Raw genomic sequence first — 19,122 nt, 5'->3', positions numbered from 1 at the left:
TACCATACAATATTACTTACGTATGGAATCTAAAATATGGCACAAAAGAACTTATATTCAAAACAGAAACAGACTCAGCGACACAGAGAACAGACTTGTAGTTGCCAGAGGGGTGGCGGGGAGGGAGAGGGCTGGACTGAGAGTTTGGGGTTGGTAGATGCAAACCATTACATTCAGAATGGATAAACAACAAGGTCCTAATATATAGCACAGAGAACTATACTCAGTATCCTGTGGTAAACCATAATGGAAAAGAATATTAAAAAAAAGAGTGTATATATATATAACTGAGTCACTTTGCTGTATAGCAGAGATAGGCACAACATTGTAAAACAACTACAATTTAAAATAAAGAATTTTCTTGATACAGACTTACCAGCCATTAATTTACCCAAATTCTTACAGCTGTTAATACATTTGGGAACGAGAGTTTCTGTGGAGTGGTTGTATTGTGACTGTTCAGTCTCTAAGTAACTAAAGGTCATATCCACCCCCACCCCCAGTTTTTACTCCTTCACATACACCCAACTTTCAGTGTTCTGACTTGAATCTGGACAATGATTGAATCTGGGCTTCCTTGGTAGCTCAGTTGGTAAAGAACCCACCTGTAAATGCAGGAGGCCCAGGTTTGATTCCTGGGTTGGGAAGGTCCCCTAGAGAAGGGATAGGCTACCCACTCCAGTATTCTTCGGCTTCCCTTGTGGCTTAGCTGGTAAAGAATCCGCCTGCAATGAGGGAGACCTGGATTCAATCCCTGGGTTGGGAAGATCCCCTGGAGGAGGGCATAGCAACCCCCTCCAGTATTCTTGCCTGGAGAATCCACATGGACAGAAGAGCCTGGTGGCTCCAGTCCAGTTCCAGTTCAGTCACTCAGTTTTGTCCGACTCTTTGTGACCCCATGAACTGCAGCACACCAGGCCTCCTTGTCCATCACCAACTCCCGGAGTCCACCCAAACCCATGTCCATTTAGTCTGTGATGCCATCCAACCATCTCATCCTCTGTTGTCCTTTTCTCCTCCTGCCCTCAGTCCTTCCCAGCATCAGGGTCTTTTCAAATGAGTCAGCTCTTCCCATCAGGTGGCCAAAGTATTGGAGTTTCAGCTTCAAAATCAGTCCTACCGAGGAACACCCAGGACTGATCTCCTTTAGCATGGACAGGTTGGATCTCCTTGCAGTCCAAAGGACTCTCAAGAGTCTTGTCCAACACCACAGTTCAAAAGCATCAATTCTTCGGGGCTCAGCTTTCTTTATAGTCCAACTCTCACATCCATACATGACTACTGAAAAAACCATAGCCTTAACTAGACGGATCTTTGTTGACAAAGTAGTGTCTCTGCTTTTTAATATGCTGTCTGTGTTGGTCATAACTTTCCTTCCAAGGAGTAAGCATCTTTTAATTTCATGGCTGCAATTACCATCTGCAGTGATTTTGGAGCCCAGAAAAATAAAGTCAGCCACCGTTTCCACTGTTTCTCCATCTATTTGCCATGAAGTGATGGGACCAGATGCCATGATCTTCATTTTCTGAACGTTGAGCTTTAAGCCAACTTTTTCACTCTCCTCTTTCATCAAGAGGCTCTTCAGTTCCTCTTCACTTTCTGCCATAAGCATGGTGTCATCTGCATATCTGAGGTTATTGATATTTCTCCCGACAATCTTGATTCCAGCTTGTGCTTCCTCCAGCCCAGCATTTCTCCTGATGTACTCTCCATGTAAGTTAAATAAGCAGGGTGATAATATACAGACTTGACGTACTCCTTTTCCTATTTGGAACCAGTCTGTTTTCATGGGGTTGCAAAGAGTCGGATACGACTGAATGACTAAGCACATGATTAAATTCAAGTTAATTCTATTCAAACCATTTAGTGAGTTTGTGCCCTTTGATCTTATCCATCACTATAGCATACTAAGTTTTAGTTTTTTCTTCTAGAAATACCATTCCCTCTTTTATTTGCTTTTCTTGGTTCCAATTCTACTTAACATTATTTCTTGAACACAAATTGCAACTGTTATGTAGTAGTCTATCTTGGCTTTGTCTCGTCTTGTTTCAGTTATCATCTATGATGAACAGAATTTTACTTGATTTTATTTGTGGCTATATTAGTTTTAAACATACAAATTCTAGGAATAAGTCTAGAGTTTCTTAGGGTTTTGATAGAATTCATTTGTCTAAGTTTTAGCTTCTGTCACACTTGCTAGAATTAAATCCCACTTGCTGTTTTCTACACGTCAGAAGAGAAAATAGGAAGGATAGTGAGCTGAGGGAGCACCCAGGTGGCCCTGCACCCAGCTTGGGCAGAAAGGCTTCCCATGGGGAGTGAAATCTCGTCTGACCTGAAAAAGGAATGTTAGCCTGGTGAGTGCAGGAGGGAGAATCAGGGAACAAAGATTTTCCAGACAGAGGTGCCTGCCCAGTATCAGAAAGAGCCCCTTGAGTTACTGAAAGTAGTTCACCACAGATGAGTTTAGGAATTCCGGGATTATGAAGCTAAGCACTGGTATTCTTAAGGCCAGGTGTTCTGCATGTTTTATTGCCTCTATTTCAAATGCCCGCCCTTGAAATCTCCACTAGGCTGGCTCCAAATCATCATCTAGGACTCAGCTCAAATGAGTTCCACAAACTTTTTCTAACCATTTCTATGCTAGCTCTTAGAGACATTCACCTTAAATGCTTCAGGGTCCTCATGAGGCTTCTCTCTGAAATCAGCTTATCAGGCTCTGCATAACAGGATGTAAACTCCATGCAAATTTGCCTATCTTATTCACCACTATATCCTCAGGATAAAACACTGCCTTCAAGTTACTACTTACTGAATGCTTCAGTTCAGTTCAGTTCAGTCGCTCAGTTGTGTCCGACTCTTTGCGACCCCATGACTCACAGCATGCCAGGCCTCCCTGTCCATCACCAACTCCCGGAGTTCACTCAGACTCATGTCCATCGAGTCAGTGATGCCATCCAGCCATCTCATCCTCTGTCGTCCCCTTCTCCTCCTGCCCTCAATCCCTCCCAGCATCAGAGTCTTTTCCAGTGAGTCAACTCTTTGCATGAGGTGGCCAAAGTACTGGAGTTTCAGCTTTAGCATCATTCCTTCCAAAGAAATCCCAGGGCTGATCTCCTTCAGAATGGACTGGTTGGATCTCCTTGCAGTCCAAGGGACTCTCAAGAGTCTTCTCCAACACCTTACTATGTACCAAACATTGTTTTCAGTGCTTTCAGTTATCAGTTAACAAAACGTAAAAACCCTAACCTTTGTGGCATTCTAGCTACGTTATATTTTACCATGGGGAGACACTAAAAATACAGTATATTTTAAATTATATAATTTTGTTAGAAGTTGGCAAATGGTCCAGAGCACATAGAGTAGGTAAGTGGATTCTGGAGTCTTGGCAGGGAACAAAGCAGGCATTGTGCTATTAAACAGGATTCTTTGAGATGACCTTTGAGGAGTTGAAGCGGTGGAGTTAGGCAGATATGACTAGAAGGAACAGCTAGTGCAGATTGCAAGGTAAGTGTGTGTCTTTGCCTAGCCTGCATGAAGCTACTGGACAGAGTGGTGGAGGATAAGAGTAGCAGCTGAGGTCAGAAATTTTTGATTTTTATTCTAAAATGAGGAAGGAGTCATGGAACATCTTCAAGTAGAAGAGTGGATGTTTCTTTGTTGCTGTGTTTAGAGCAAGCTATAGAGTCAAGTGTAATAGCTTGGAAATCAATCAGGAGGCTATCGTGAAACTCCAGGCAAGAAAGGATGGACATAGACATTTGGCAGTCCTCAGCACGTAGATGGTATTAGAACCATAGGAATGTATGTGATCACTGAGCGAATTTAGGTAGCTTGTACTGATCCCTCCTTGGTGCTTTTTAACAAAGGCTGGAAAATCTTTTTAATAAAGTCTGGTAGTCAAATCAAGAAGTTGCTTTACATACTGAGGGAAGAAATTATTCCATTATGATCTGTCAAGTATCTGATGTTTTGCTTTGATAGAAACAACCCAGTTCTTTTTTCAGAAGGTTATTAGCTTCTAAAAATAAACCCCAAAGGCTGAAGATTAAAGATAACTGGCAATACTGAATTCTTTGAGAAAAGCAGTATTTTGTCCATCTTTGTATTTTCATGGTCTGACAAACTGGCACATGAGAAGCAAGAAATGTTAATGAATATCAAGAAACTGAAGTTACCATAATGATAACACAAGACACAAAACAAAATTACAAAAGGAAATTTATTTCAAAAGCATAGGGGAACATTTACATTTGAACAAAGTGATAAACAGGTGTCTTGCAAAAGAAAAAAATCCATGGCATGAAGTTTTTCGTTCAAATTTTTAAAGCAAAAATAACCTAAGGTGTGCACTATTGCTTTAGGAAAGGGAAGGGGAACAATGAGGCGGTAAGGGAAGGAACACAGTCAACTTAATATCAAACTTTAGAAAGTAAAATCACTTTTTAGCTCTGAGTTTACAAATATTAAAAAGAAAAAGAGGAAAAATTATACTTAATGTTCAAATTTATATAAATGTAGTCCCCAAACAGCTTCTGTACTTGAAATGGCTTTAGGCCACTGGCTGATCTGACTCTAAGGTCCAGACTACCTGGTCACAGTTGTCAAATGGCAATTCCACGTTCCTATATCTGTTCAGATTCCAAGGGAGCTTAAGTCCAGCTCATAGTCTTTTGGAATGTTTAGAGATTATTGCCACCACTCCATAGTCAAGCTGACCAACTTCTTTTGCTCACTTGTATCATTCTAGTCTTCAAAAAACATTTTCTCCAGAAACATGTGCAGTAATTCTAACAAAGGGTTGTTGTTGTTTTTTTTTTTTTTTTGTCTATTCCCCCAATATAGAGGTAACAGTAATGAAGACACCTGCATTGGAATCACAAACTATTCCTCAAAAAATAGGTCAAACTACTAGAAAATGTCATTCAGGCATTAGAGTTGAATAACAAACCTGGGGAGGGAAGATTAATTGTGGAACAAAAATATATGAAACATTCAAATGCAGAGCAAAGGGCCTATGCTACTAAAAATGCCCATGACAATTAAACACTCCACAAACCCCCCATCTGTTGTTTTAACCTAGATTCTATTGACTACCTTATACAATAATTTTGATTAATAACCTGAGAAGTTAAGATCTTGAAAGTGGCAAAAGCAAACTGCGAGAGCACCCCTTACTTACTGGTGTATTACATTCCCAAGTCACTCTTCCTGGGCTGCCCTGCTTATCAAATCCCCAAATTCTAAAGTACTCTATTTCATCCTGCAGAAACCTGTATGTACATCAGACTCAGTATTTGGGCTGTATTTCTCCAACAGGGATCTCAACTTTATCTTTGAAAATGCAGCCTTTGTTTATTTTTAGTTTTAAATAACAATAATCATGTAAGTGCAACTGACTCAAAAGCCCTCACTACTGGGAGGAAAACCTAAATAACAAGTGAATAATGAATTCAGCCTCAAGAGGATAATCACCGTGTCAAAGACTACCCGTTCCTGGAATTAAAAAAAAAAAAAAAAAAAAGACTTATGTTGTATAGTCAAGTTTCACAGCATGCATATATATATATACACACACACACACACAGATATATGCTCATGTATGTATGTATATTATACATACACATTTCTAGGCAAATAGTAAGATCCCATATTCAAAAGTTTATATCACAACATATGGAGAAGAGTTAAGTAAGCAGTGCAAAGCAACTTACTTCTTCCTAAAAATGTCAAGTCATTTCTACATTTTAAGAAAGTTGATTAAGTATTTTAGTTTTTCTGACACGCAGGAATACTGTACCATTGCCTAGCAGCTTTATTAAATAACCATGAAAATAAATGTTAAGTCTGACCATTACTCTTCTCCATATGTTGGCGTGGGGGAGACAGAGGGGACAGGAAAGTCAGGAACCTTTCAGCACTGATGATCTTTACCAGTTATCAGAAATGGACTGAATTTTATTACAGTTTAGATCTGAATAGCTCTCAATAACAAATTATCAAGATGTTTAAAAGATTCACAATGTGAAGTCTGAATAATGATGATATTGCAAAAACAAGTAAAGATTGCAGACAAAGCATCCAAAAATATCGCTGTGGTTTTTACCTTGGACACAACCATGGTTTGTTACAAAAGTAGATCATACATACAAAGGTATAAAGAACAGTAAGTTTTTAGCTGAAGGCAGCAGTCTTTTTAAAGGGACACCCCCGGCAATCCAATGAGTAGTAGAATTAAGTATATAAGCTCATGACAATGCTGAAGAATGTGACTTCTCATTCAGTAGACTCTTCCCCGACTACGATTTCCTCGTGCTCCCCAACCTCGGCCACCTCTACTTCCCCTGAAGGCTCCTCTCTGCTCTACGAAAAAGCGAACAAGGGTTTAGGTCTTGTTCAGGACTTCACGGGACAGCACACACAGAAGAAATGTAGCTGGAAGCTCTGAATGTAGCAGTAGGCTCTATAAAAACAGTATGGTATTCTGCGAGCACATCTACAAGTTCAAATCTTTACATAAAACCAGGGCATCATATATGCCAAAGCGCATTATCTCAAGGTACCAAATACATTCATAGTATATACTCAATTAAATGTACCCCATTAAAGATATTTCAAGGTGACAATGTTAATGATAACTACATTTAGTTCTTTATTGTGGTGCCTATCACAAAGATAACTAATGAAACTATAAACGTGTCTATATTTAATATGGATTAAAGCTATAGGCCTTCAAAAGTTAGCGTCATATATGTAAAATATCTTAAACTACCACTGATCAATTCTGAAAAGTTAGGCTAGAGTGAAAAATGTACCTTTCAAATGCAATGAAAAGGTAATCTGTTTGGGTCACCACATTGAAAAATAACGTTACAAATTCTGACAGCTTTTCTCACTGCTTTGTCAGCTACGTATGAGCTGCTCAGAGTGCTGCCAAAAAGGTTGTTATGTATATGTTACAGTGTTTGGGTTAGTGATGTAAATTAAGCATATCTCTTGCTGAAAAATCAAGTCACTTGGATCATATGGTAGAATGAGTCCTTGATTTACTCGTCAGTCTGTTTCACAGGTCCAGAGGAGTCTTTCCAGTGAAGAAAACTGATTGACCTTATCAGCAAGGCTGGACCTTTCATCATACACAAATGAGTAGGAGTCTCAAACTTCTAATTCCAGAGACCCAGTCTCCTCATCGGAACCTTCAAACTTCCTCACTGCAGGAATCTTGTTAGGAGCAATAAAAAGAACCTGCTGTTGCCATTTTTGATCCATAATGTTGGAGGCTTGAAAAATTCCTATCCAGTCAGTACTGCAATCCATTTTCTGCCATTATGGCTAGAATTATGTTACTGTTTTTGGGTGATGCTTTATTTTTTCTCTCCAGAAACTGAGTTAGAAAACTAACTAGACCTTTCCCCAGCTTAACCAATATTTACCTGTCAACAGAATGGAATCTGATTTAAAGTCACCTCTCACGTCATGATACATTTTTCTAAATTGATTGGTATGCCAACTATTTAAATGAAACCATCATGACCTATCATATTCAAAAAATCACTTTAATGATCTTTTTAATGGTTTCAAGCTTAAACTAATACAGCTACTAGTTAAAATTATACTTTAAAAATTATTTTAATATTCAAAAAAGGTAAAAGTTGAAGGACACAAGTCACAAAATATAGAATTAGTACTTGTGGGTTACCAGGGAACTCTGTTCCACAGGAAGGAGAACTAAACATGGGTATGTGCAAATACTTTGATTGAAAATGCACCAGGAAGCTGGACTACGTTATGGGAACAAACACCTTTTGATAAAGAAAATAATAGAGACAATGGTTAGTAAAGTGAAAAACTTTGATAAGGAAAAAAGTCTATGCCTACATGGACTCAAAGACCAATTACAAATTCTGGCTCCTTCTCTGCATAGAACTAGCTTAGGCCCATGACACTGGCACAATCTATTTTCTTTGCAGCAGGCTTGGTCACTGTAGTAAGACAGTGATATAATAAAATTGAGTTTGGCTGACATAGAAAAGTAGAATTTCAATGATTAAATATGGGTAATAAAGTCTAAGTATTAAAGACTCAACACAAAACATTTTTCTCCCTCTGTCCTGGCGCAACACTGACATCGCAGGAAAAAAAACCCAACACTGTTTCTCTTTCCTCCTGACCCACTGTCAGTTCCCTAAGGAAAGGACATTAAAAAGGTAGAAAAATTTGAGGTAGATAGGTCAACTAATTTTCATCTGTAATACTGAGAACTGTTTTCTGCTGAATGGGTGAAAGAAATCCAAGAAAACTCTTCAAATTGTTTCTGTGAGAATACTTATAACCTGATACATCTCAACTCCCCCAAATAAAAATACTAGCAGAAATTTGGTTCCTACTTTCCAATAAGAACAATCAGAGTTTAGTTTAACCTGATACATCTCAACTCCCCCAAATAAAAATACTAGCAGAAATTTGGTTCCTACTTTCCAATAAGAACAATCAGAGTTTAGTTTGCTTTGTAACTCAATTTATGACAAGCACTCCGATTACAAGGTTGCTCCTGTAGGAGTATTAAAGTACAGGAACACCAGACACAAAAGGCAGTTAACAGGCGTGTTTGTTGTTCTGTTACTTTGCTGACTAAGGAACAACTGAAGCTGTAAGTGACTCCTGGATTTTTTCCTTGGCCTTGCTGTGTGGCTTATGGGATCTTATTTCCCTGACCAGGGATTGAACCCCAGGCCCTCAGTGTGAGGTCGAAGTTCTAACCACAGGATGACCAGGAAATTCCCTGATTTTTGTCTTCGGTAAAACTGCTCCCCTCCGCCCCACCCATATTGATAATTAAAAAAATCACATACAACCTAAGGCTTTGCATTTTTCAAATCTCTTTTCCACATGCATTACATCATCTGATTCTAAGGCAGGCAGTGAATGTCACAGTGCAGAATACTCATGGAAATTCAGAGTAACTAACATGCCTAAGTGAAAATAAATACAATTCTCTATATATTTCCATAGTTGATTACATTCATCTAAATCAAATGAAGATGGTATCTGAGAGAACAGCTGATGTTAAGAAAGGTTTTGATAAATACCACATTAAATCATACAAGTGACAGAGGACAGACAATATTTAGTGCAATGGAGTAACAGAATCTTTTCCATTTACAAAATGCTATCATTAATATTTTTTGAAGTTTTTAAGCTCTCTGCTATCCCTATTTTTCAGATAAGACAAGAAGCCAAGAGAGGCATGTTTGCCTATTATTATGTAAGTAAGAGTTCAGTGATCTTTTCTACACTAAAGTTGCCTCAGAGAGTCTGATTGGAGTTTAAGGGTTCATTTCACAATCTGAAATTGCCTTTTCATAATCTTTTTGCTTGGATATTGGAGGAATTTTGCTATTTTAAGAAGGCATTTGCTGCTGCTGCTGCTAAGTCTCGTCAGTCGTGTCCGACTCTGTGCAACCCCATAGATGGCAGCCCGACAGGCTCCCCCGTCCCTGGGATTCTCCAGCCAAGAACACTGGAGTGGTTTGCCGTTTTCTTCTCCAATGCATGAAAGTGAAAAGAGAAAGTGAAGTCTCTCAGTCGTGTCCGACTGTTCGCGACCCCATGGACTGCAGCCTACCAGGCTCCTCCATCCATGGGATTCCCCAGGGAAGAATACTGGAGTGGGGTGTCACTGCCTTCTTCATAGTAGGCATTTACTTAATGTCAAATGATCTCATCCTGGAAACAATTATAGGGAGTATATGCTTCAGAATGTACTTTTTTGGGGAATAATTACTGTAGAATTAATTCTGATTGGTAACCAAGACCAATCACAAGTATGCTTGGTTCTGGATATTAAACTTTGTCTTCTTAAGCAAGATTAAGGATCTGAGTCAGTGATATTTATGTTCATTCTTCTTTATAAGCCAATGAGACAAACCACTTCTGATTCAACAGCCCTGGGAGAGACTGGACTGGTGAGAAGTCGACAGGAGGACTGCACTCTGGGCAGTGGAGGAGACTGCAAGAGGACACATCTTTGCTAGACGGTGCTTCACCGTCTGACTCTACCTCCTAGGACTCCTCCTTCTGAAGTAGTACAGAAAATGGGAGGGCAAGCAGTAGGCTGACGAGGTCCAAGAAGAATCATTAATACCACATCTGCCAGGGACTCTATCTGTCCCTGAGGGAGAATGGACAACATTTCTTGCTTTGAAGCTAAAACAGGGAAAATCAGGAATGGATGGTTCATGTCATCTTCCTTCCTTTTTTTTTTTTTTTCCTATTGGCATCTCTGAATACAATTTTCAGGTTCTTGGTGTTACATGCTCAGCTCAGTGAACCCACAAGGGTGAGTTAGAAAGGAATAGGATAAGGTGTTTTCCCAGCAGTTCAAGTTCCCCAAGCTAATGCAAAAAAAGTACCCTGAAAGAGCTATGATACTCTTCAATTATACTTAAAATCAAGCACAACACAGTTTCTGCCTAATCTCTCATATTTCTTGTACCCAAACGGAAACGCTCACCATAATTAAAGTTGCTCAAATTGCTGCTATATTTCCCACTAGGAGGATTATAAATCTGCCTGGCATCCCTTTTTGGTCCTGCTGAAGATTTCTTGGGAGGTGAACCTGAAGTTGTATCTTCAGTGGCTCTCTTTTGCCTATAATGGTAGGAAGAGCAGCAATGAAAAAAAAGTCTTTTATATCAGAGGCTAGCAGTATATTTATTAGTTACAAAAGACATCCTAAAGATGATAGTCATGTCAGAAAAAAGGAAATAACATCTGATGTCATCAAATTAACTCTGCTAAAGTTATGGAGACATTGTCAGAAGGGCATTTACAAGGCTTCAAAACAATCTGAAATATGTATCTTCACAGATTATACACAAGTGACTCATTTCATAGAACTTATCAGAAAAGTCTTATGCCACAGCAATACAATGGTTTGAAAATTCCAGAGTTGTATTCCGCCAGTTTATTTTATAAATACCAGGTTAGATTTTCTATTTAAGTCATGCTTCTAATAGCTATATTTTAACATCTTATTAAGAATCATTTAATAATGTACCATTTTGTACAGGAAATGCAATAATCTGAATTCAGACTTTTCATATTTATAAATCAAATATTAGAACACTTTAATCCCTTTTAAATGTTTCTTACCCAAGTTCAACCTTCTGTACAGGCTTCCAGGATAATGTTACTGTGCTCTTATAAGAAGGAGGAATATGGAAGAGATCCTGAAGAAACAAAAGGAAGAGATTTCTAACGTATCTGGTGGTGTGGAAAGTGGTAGTAAGGATAGGAAACAGGAAGACACATCTGTCATCTTAGGAAAGGAAAGTAATTCATCCCATTTGCTTTTGTGCTAATGACTAAAACAATAACCTAGGGAAAAAACTGCAAGAGGAAAGTAAACAAGGACAATTTTGTTTACAAATGACATATATTACCTAATTAATGTTATTTTGTGCACATTTAAGAAACTGCAGCTAACTTTTTTCAAATGTCATTTCAGGTTACAGGACAAAATATCAATCTTTATCAACTTCAATCAAATCTCCAAGTGGTTTCTTTTGCACAGATGCAGTCACTAATGTGCTTTAAGGAAAATATAATGGTGCAATCTGCATTTGCTATTGCAGATTTTTAAGTGGTTCAATACTAGAACAAAACTAATGGTCTGGGTAATCATGTTTTTCTCCCCCTCAAATATCTATATATTACCAATAATGAAAAAACCCACGTTATTTAAATACTAAATTATCAATATATGGTAATGCAAATATTTGCTAAATTTAAATACTGAAATAATTCAGAAGTGAAATAATCTAATCCTCATTATACCCTCAAAACTATGATGAATTTATATTTATCATTTTACCCTAATTTTTATATATAGGTAACATCTGATAAAAGTAAACTGAGTTTCTTTCACAGTATTTGTTTAAAGTATTCTAAACATTATCTTCAACTTTGATTTGTGGTATCAGTTCAAATAAAGTAAAATCTCACATTTTAATGTATTAATTCACCATTTCAAACTATGATTTATATTTAAGATTTGAAATAAATGGAGCCTATTATAAAAATTTTCTTTGAGGTGTGAGTCAGTTTTCTTCCCTCTTAAATGCCCTTTCCCTTTTCCTCTTGGCACTGATAATTCATCCCTTAATATCTCACTGTTTTCTCTGAAAAGTTCCCTTTCTCTTCTGATAAAAAGTAAGTATTCCATGGGCTTTTTACCAGACTACTTTTAAGACATACCACTGGCCCTGATTTTGTTACTGTCAGGCTTTGTGCTGTAAGTGTAACAAATATTTCTTTCTCCTACCTGGCTACAATACTGTTAACTTGTGACAGTACCGTTAACCTATGATATCAAATGATGGGTTCTTTGTTGTGATTCCTCTTTTGTTCTTTCAGGTTATTAGTTTTTGTTTAGGCTAACAGATACTTGAGGAGGGTGAACGGAACTGAAGCGTATGTATGGCTTAATGGTAAGGTACACCTTAGCCTACAGTGTAGAACACTCTCAATTTATTACATAGACAAATTAACAGAAGACAGCATGGGACAGCATGTCATGCACCACATAAGACTGTCCATTCTTAGTGTAAGTGAAGCAGGGTTTTATTGGTCATTCAAAAGGAACCAATAGCGTTAAAACTACAAGAACTTAAGTCAGTGAAATTTCTGAGTCTAATGTATCTGCTCCAATGCTGTTCGTCAGAATTGTGCATGCCTCCCTTTGTTTATAGTATCTTCTGCAATACCATTTAAATAAATAAAACGAATTATAATAGCTACAAAAATGTTACTTGGTATTATAAAAGGCATAAAGCTTTAAAAGGCCAAATGTATGCAACGTAATGGCATTTCTCCTTCACTAGACCGTTACGGACATATCCCCTGCACTAACTTTCTAGCTAGTTGGGATGGCTAAGTAAGAAAGGAAGACTTACCTTGATTAAAACATTAATATTATTTGTTATTTTCAATGCAACGACTTTAATCTTGTTCTGTAAAAGGGAAACAACATTAAATTAAAATGCCAGTAACTTTTATGATATATTTCTTTCCCATATAAAACTTCAATTCCACTTCTTTTTCAGAATCATTTCTACAGTTAGGAAATTCATTGGCTTATATCTACAGATAGTGCTTATTCCTATTTCTCGACTATTAATAAATGTAGCGATGGCAAAGACAGGAAATAATCTTTATCTTCCCTCAACAGGTTAGAACATTAAACTGTTAACTGCAGTTCACTTGAAAAACAAGTAAGGGACAGGTCACTGGCACCCATCAGTTGTTTTAAAAGAAATCAGTTTATGTTACAGAAAGACACAATGAAACTTAAAATATTTCATTAGGACTAGGATGAAGTAGGATGAAGATTGATCAAAATAGATGAGATCAGGGAAAACCAAAGATCCCAACATAAACACAAGATATAGTTTGGTACAGAATTAGTAGTTTAATACTTTTAATGTAAACTAATGTTTGGGTTTCAAAAAGGTAAAATTTTAAAATGTCACAATCGCTAAACAAATATTTAAACAAAATGTGCTGCTAATGAGACCCCAGTGAAAGATCAGTATGTATCAAAGTTTGGTAACAAACACTGTTCACAAACATTGGAAACATTCAAGACATTTCAACAATGGTAGAAGTTTCCTAGATAGCATATAGCTAAATATGCAGTCTTCTAATACTGTATCTTCAACCTTTAGACTTAAAATCATTGGTTCAAATAAAGTTGAATGGTACACTTCAATATATGAATTCAGTCTGAATTTGTAATGAATGGTGGCTATTATAAAAATTTCCTAACGAGATATAAGCCAGTATTCTCACCTCATCTGTTTTTAAGGCCTCGCCTGTTTTGCCTTGGAGAGCCAAGCGGAGTTGTCTGATGTAAACCTGCAGGCCCCGTGCAAAGTACTGCAGCCTAAATGAAGAAGTGTTTATTAATGAACAAATCATCACTGCAACTGTTTTAAATTCGAAGAAAACTACAGCCTTTACCAATAAAGAGTAAACTTTGAGGGGGACTTCCTTTTAATTATCAATGTATGATCATAAGAGATACACAAATAAGTAAAATAAAAGTAGTTTTTGTCAAAAATTGAAAGAAATCCACTGGCAATGGAAACACTTCTAGAACTGGGTTAAGGAAACTTGTTACATTAACCTGCAAGGTTAACCTAAGTTAGAAACAACCCAGACCATGGGTTAGAATCAGGTGGCCTGGAGTCTTCTCTTCCACTAGTCAAGTGAAGCTCAAGTGACAGACACAAGTCACTTAATCTGTGTTTATCTGCTAACAAGGGACGGTGTTTGACCCATTTGCACCTTAGGGTCCAGTTTAAAAATAAAACAAAATTTTGCAAAGGATGTCGAGTAATCTTTTTTTCAAATTTGTTTCCAGGTAGTATGTGTGGAAAAGTGCTACCGTAACTCCAGCCTGCCGCCTTCTAGGAATTCTGCTTAACAATGTGGCATTGCTGGTTTTTTGTCACTTTCAGAGTAATTTCCTAAGATGTTTGCTTCTGGTCAAATGTTTCAGCAAGTAATAAACCTCTGCCTTACCAAAGCATAGAGGACAATCACAGATGATACAGTAGCTTAAGATGAGAATTTGTTAACAATGATTTAATACAAAGTATCTTCCTGAGACACAAATTGACTTCTCCAGTGCTGCTCCTCCAGCCACACTATAACATAATAAAAACCCTGTAAGATATTAAGAGCAGCTGCAGCTGCTAAGTCACTTCAGTCATGTCCGACTCTGTGTGACCCCATAGACGGCAGCCCACCAGGCTCCTCCATCCCTGGGATTCTTCAGGCAAGAACACTGGAGTGGGTTGCCATTGCCTTCTCCGATTAAGAGCAGCTATAGTTTACCAAATACCCAGTATATGCCAGGCACTGTGCTTTAAGTTTTTCATTACTGTCATTTAATTCTCTATAAGGTAGATGCTGCTGCTGCTGCTGCTGAGTCACTTCTGTCATGTCTGACTCTGTGCAACCCCATAGATGGCAGCCCACCAGGATGCCCCGTCCCTGGGATTCTCCAGGCAAGAACACTGGAGTGGGTTGCCATTTCCTTCTCCAGTGCATGAAAGTGAAGAGAGAAAGTGAAGTCGCTCAGTCATGTCCGACCCTCAGCGACCCCATGGACTGCAGCTTTCCAGGCTCCTCCATCCATGGGATTTTCCAGGCAAGAGTAGCAGAGTGAGGTGCCACTGCCTTCTCCGAGGTAGATGCATCTATAAATTAGTATCTATAAATTTAACAGTTGAGGACAATTTGATTCTCACAACTCTGTAAGGCAGGTGCTGTTATCTATAAAGAACAGCTGAGGACAATTTGAGGTGTTAGGTCAGAGAACCAGCCCAGTATCTATCCTAAAGCAAGTGAGGAGAGCCAGAGGGCATTTCTGTAAAAGGCCATCCTCTGCCAAGCATTTGTCATGCCACCACAGTTGCATCTTTGCATACATTCCTGTTTTGTGGATCTTGCATTCTTTTGCATTGTAGTAAGAAAGGGTGGGGAAAAAGCTCTTGCAAAATGAAAACGAAACCAAGGCAGCCTCAAGATAGCTTTCACCTTTATCAAGGACTGGGGCACTGCAATCATATATCACCTGATTTTGAAATCTTTGAGCTTTTCTGCATTCAGCTTAGCTGTTAAGAAATCTGGAAGTTTTCGGCCCAACTGGTGAAAGCTGTACAACAAGCATTCCACATAACTGAACTGCAGCTTGGGTTCCTCATTACCAGCATTCTCCCCGTTTTCTGCTTCTTCTGGAGGGAGAGGCATGTACTCCTAAGAGATGAAAATACAAGAGATAGAGGAGATCTGCTCTAGACACTCTAATTATAAAACATATACTCAAGTAATTATAGGACACACTTTTAAGACACGAAACATTAAAAACTACCAAGATAAGAAATTTACATAAGATATCCCTTTTACATTTTGGATCAATGACCCAACCGGTCAACATTCCATATTAACCTATAGTATAGCTGTTGCTGCTACTGACGACAAGAGTAGCCAACCCAGCACTAGGCAGATGAAGGGACTGAAGTTCTGAGAACTTAGGTAAAAAAAAAAGCTTTAGAGTCAGGATTCAATCTAGGTTTGGCAACAAAAGCTGATGCTCCTAAAACAGTATTCTTAAAAAGTTTCTTAAAAAACTGAAAAAAGAGTTATAGTATGATCCAGCAATTCTACTCCTGGGCAAATATCCAGAGAAAACTAATTCAGAAAGATACATGCACCCCAGTGTTCATAGCACTATTTACAATAGCCAAGATATGGAAGCAACCTAATGTCCATCGATAGGTAAACAGACAGGGTGTGGAACATCCATGTGCACACACACACACCGCAGTACACTCAGCCATGAAAATGGGTGAGACAGTGCCATTTGCAGCGACAGGGGCAGACCTAGAGATCATTATACTGAGCAAAGTATGTAAGAGAAAAACAAGAAAGAGTATAAGACATATGTCTCTCATGAAATTCCTAGAAGAAAACATAGGAATAAAGCTCCTCGACCTGGGTCATGGTAATAACGATTTTTTGGATATGACACCTAAACTGTAAGCCACAAAATAAAAACCAATTATGACATAATGACTTCACTTCTAGGTTGTTAAAGCTATTTGGCCCTGGGCAGTAACGGCGATGGTGCTCTGGAGAAAACAGAATATTCTGATGAAGAAATAGTAGAAAAACTTACTATATAAACCTTGTATTATATTTTGTCTAAAGCATCAACAACAGAAGAAATGCAAAAGACTAAAACAGATTAAAAAAAAAAAAAAGTAGACAATTTTGTGGCCTGAGCAGCTAAGAATACTCATTAGGATTATTACCTAAATCACTTCAAAATCCGGCTCTGCATAATCTGTAAATACTATACTACTAAACTTTGGGATGCTATACTGACTATGCCATAAGGAAAGAAAAAAATTCTTACCAATAACTTATCAAATAGTTTCCTTAAATTTGTTTCTAGTTTTTCCATGTCACCACAAAATGAACTCATTTCGGCCAAGAGTTTTAATACCTAAAACACACAATTTACTGTTATTAGCATTCTTTTCTTTGAATGAGCAAGGGTTGTAAGATAATATTCTAGGTAACTATTTAAGATTGCTTATTTTTCAAATAGGCTTTTACAGAACATAATGTTTGAACTGGAAAAAAAAAAGATGCAGCTCTATTTTACTTTGAGGAAGCTGAAGGTCGGAGAGAGAATGTAACCTGGCAAAGTCACGATATATGAGTGGCAGTGCAGACCCTGAAACCCTGATCTCATGGCTCTCAATATGCCTGTGGGAATAAGTAAGGAAAGGAACACACACGACACTCTCTGCTACAGGACAATAACACACAAGGAAGAGACGACCAGCAATATTCACTGCTAATATTTAGGCTGGGCCTCCTGTGCTATCAAACTCAGTCTCTGCATACTATCAAAGTATCAGTAACCGCCACTGTTCCTGAGGTTCATCTCTGCTTTACTCAATCCCAGTCTGGTAAGTCACACCCAGGACATGTGAAGCAAACCACAGTTTAATTGCACAGTGAGACTCTCCTCTCTCCTAAGGACCTATGAGGAAATGGCATATTTCCATATTTCAGTTGAACTAAACAAACATTATCAGGTGCTTTTCAGAATCAGGCTCTACATTAGATTTTGGAGATTCCGAGAGGAATAAGGTTAAATTGGGGAGAAAGCAGTAAAGTATTTTTATATGCTCCGAAAAAATGTGTACGTACATTACAATTGATATAGAAGGTAGAGAGGGTAGTCAATTCTATTGGAGAAGGGATAAACGACATTTTGTGTGAATCTATTTAAACCTGGCTCTATCAGTTACAGAGATAGGAACTGTCATGACTGAACAATGTATTTAAAAGCATTAAGGTTACAAAGGTAGAGAATGACTATAATGAAAACTACAGGCATTGTTTTTCCCACTGCAGCAAACTCTCAATGAATCCATAAAGCATTTCCATGTAATTAATCCTGGGACAGATTATTAGCTAGCCACCACCAGGCCTTAAATCTCTTAGCAATCAGATCAAGTTAGTGGTTTACATTTAGGTTGAAATATGGCAATGCCTTTTCAGTGCTAAAGCCAGAAATTTTCTCTTACCTCCAACTGTATATCAAGACCTTCCACTGGGGTAGTCAAGGAACTGAGGTTAGGGAGAACTTGCTCACAGAAATAAGTCACAAACCTTGTGGAATGAACATTTTTCTGTAAAAATCCAAAGAATACTGATAAATAAAAAAATAAATACATATTCTCTCAAATGTAATAGTCGAATGTCAATCAACAAATGCTCAGTATCAAAGCATCAAGTACTACAGCTAAAATACAATGGGAGAGCATATCCCAGAGCATCTCATAAATAACCTCAACAGACAGCATATACTTAGTTGCAAAGTAACCTGGAGCATGGGACTTAAAATTCTCAAGACTTTTCAAAAGTCTCTAGGCAAGACTTTAAAGAAACTTCTTGCTGCTTTGGGCTCTTCTCCTAGGCCTGCATAAAACAAATGACTGCTCCACTGTGTTAATACTTTTATGCAGAGCTTTGAGGAGAACGGTCAAGAGTATATCTACACAATTACAAGCCAATAGCATAATGAAAATGCTAGCTATATAGAACAAAGAGCTCACAGAGAAGAGGGGTACCGCCTGCCGAGTGCACTGTAAAAGCCTGTCCACACAGTCAGGGTCTGAGGGGTTGAAGGTTTGTTCCAGGTCAGCCTGCTCAGCCACCAACTCTACCAGTTGCTGCCTTCCACTCACTGTCTGTAAGCTTTTTAACCCAGACAGTATCTTCATGAACAGAACGAATTCTTCACCGGTCACATCTTCTAGCACCTGGAAAGAGACCATTCAGAATAGTTATTAGTATCTTTATCACTTGAATGGAAAAGAAAGAACAATATTGAAACTGCACAGCAAATTCGTTGTGCAGAAGTCGGTTTGCTGCTCGGATCTCTGAAACACTGAAGACAGAACAACTTCAAGCTTCAGTCGACTTAGCTTCAGAATAAGCCATGCACTCTCAATGGTGCACTATATTGTTTCC

At 38.2% G+C, this 19,122-nt stretch overlaps 1 protein-coding gene across 2 annotated transcripts in view; it reads right to left on the bottom strand.

Annotated features, from left to right (window-relative positions):
* Positions 1–4,204: 4,204 nt before the first annotated feature.
* Positions 4,205–19,122, bottom strand: part of API5 (apoptosis inhibitor 5) — a 28,240-nt gene continuing 13,322 nt past the window's right edge. Inside the window, exons 6-14 of one of the 2 annotated variants that reach the window (XM_024975438.2) lie at positions 18,705–18,911; positions 18,174–18,278; positions 16,988–17,077; positions 15,644–15,825; positions 13,852–13,945; positions 12,957–13,013; positions 11,155–11,231; positions 10,514–10,650; positions 4,205–6,363 (exon numbers count right to left, since the gene is read on the bottom strand). In XM_024975438.2, the coding sequence (XP_024831206.1) occupies positions 6,281–6,363; positions 10,514–10,650; positions 11,155–11,231; positions 12,957–13,013; positions 13,852–13,945; positions 15,644–15,825; positions 16,988–17,077; positions 18,174–18,278; positions 18,705–18,911 (1,032 nt within the window). In that variant the 3' untranslated portion in view covers positions 4,205–6,280. The remainder of the gene's footprint in view (positions 6,364–10,513; positions 10,651–11,154; positions 11,232–12,956; positions 13,014–13,851; positions 13,946–15,643; positions 15,826–16,987; positions 17,078–18,173; positions 18,279–18,704; positions 18,912–19,122) is intronic. The other variant, NM_001144083.2, reaches the window with a different exon arrangement.

This window comes from Bos taurus, chromosome 15 (genome assembly GCF_002263795.3).
Source record: "Bos taurus isolate L1 Dominette 01449 registration number 42190680 breed Hereford chromosome 15, ARS-UCD2.0, whole genome shotgun sequence".
Taxonomy (NCBI): domain Eukaryota; kingdom Metazoa; phylum Chordata; class Mammalia; order Artiodactyla; family Bovidae; genus Bos; species Bos taurus.
The sequence above is the reverse complement of the archived record's forward strand: the minus strand, read 5'-3'. Positions and strand labels throughout refer to the sequence as shown.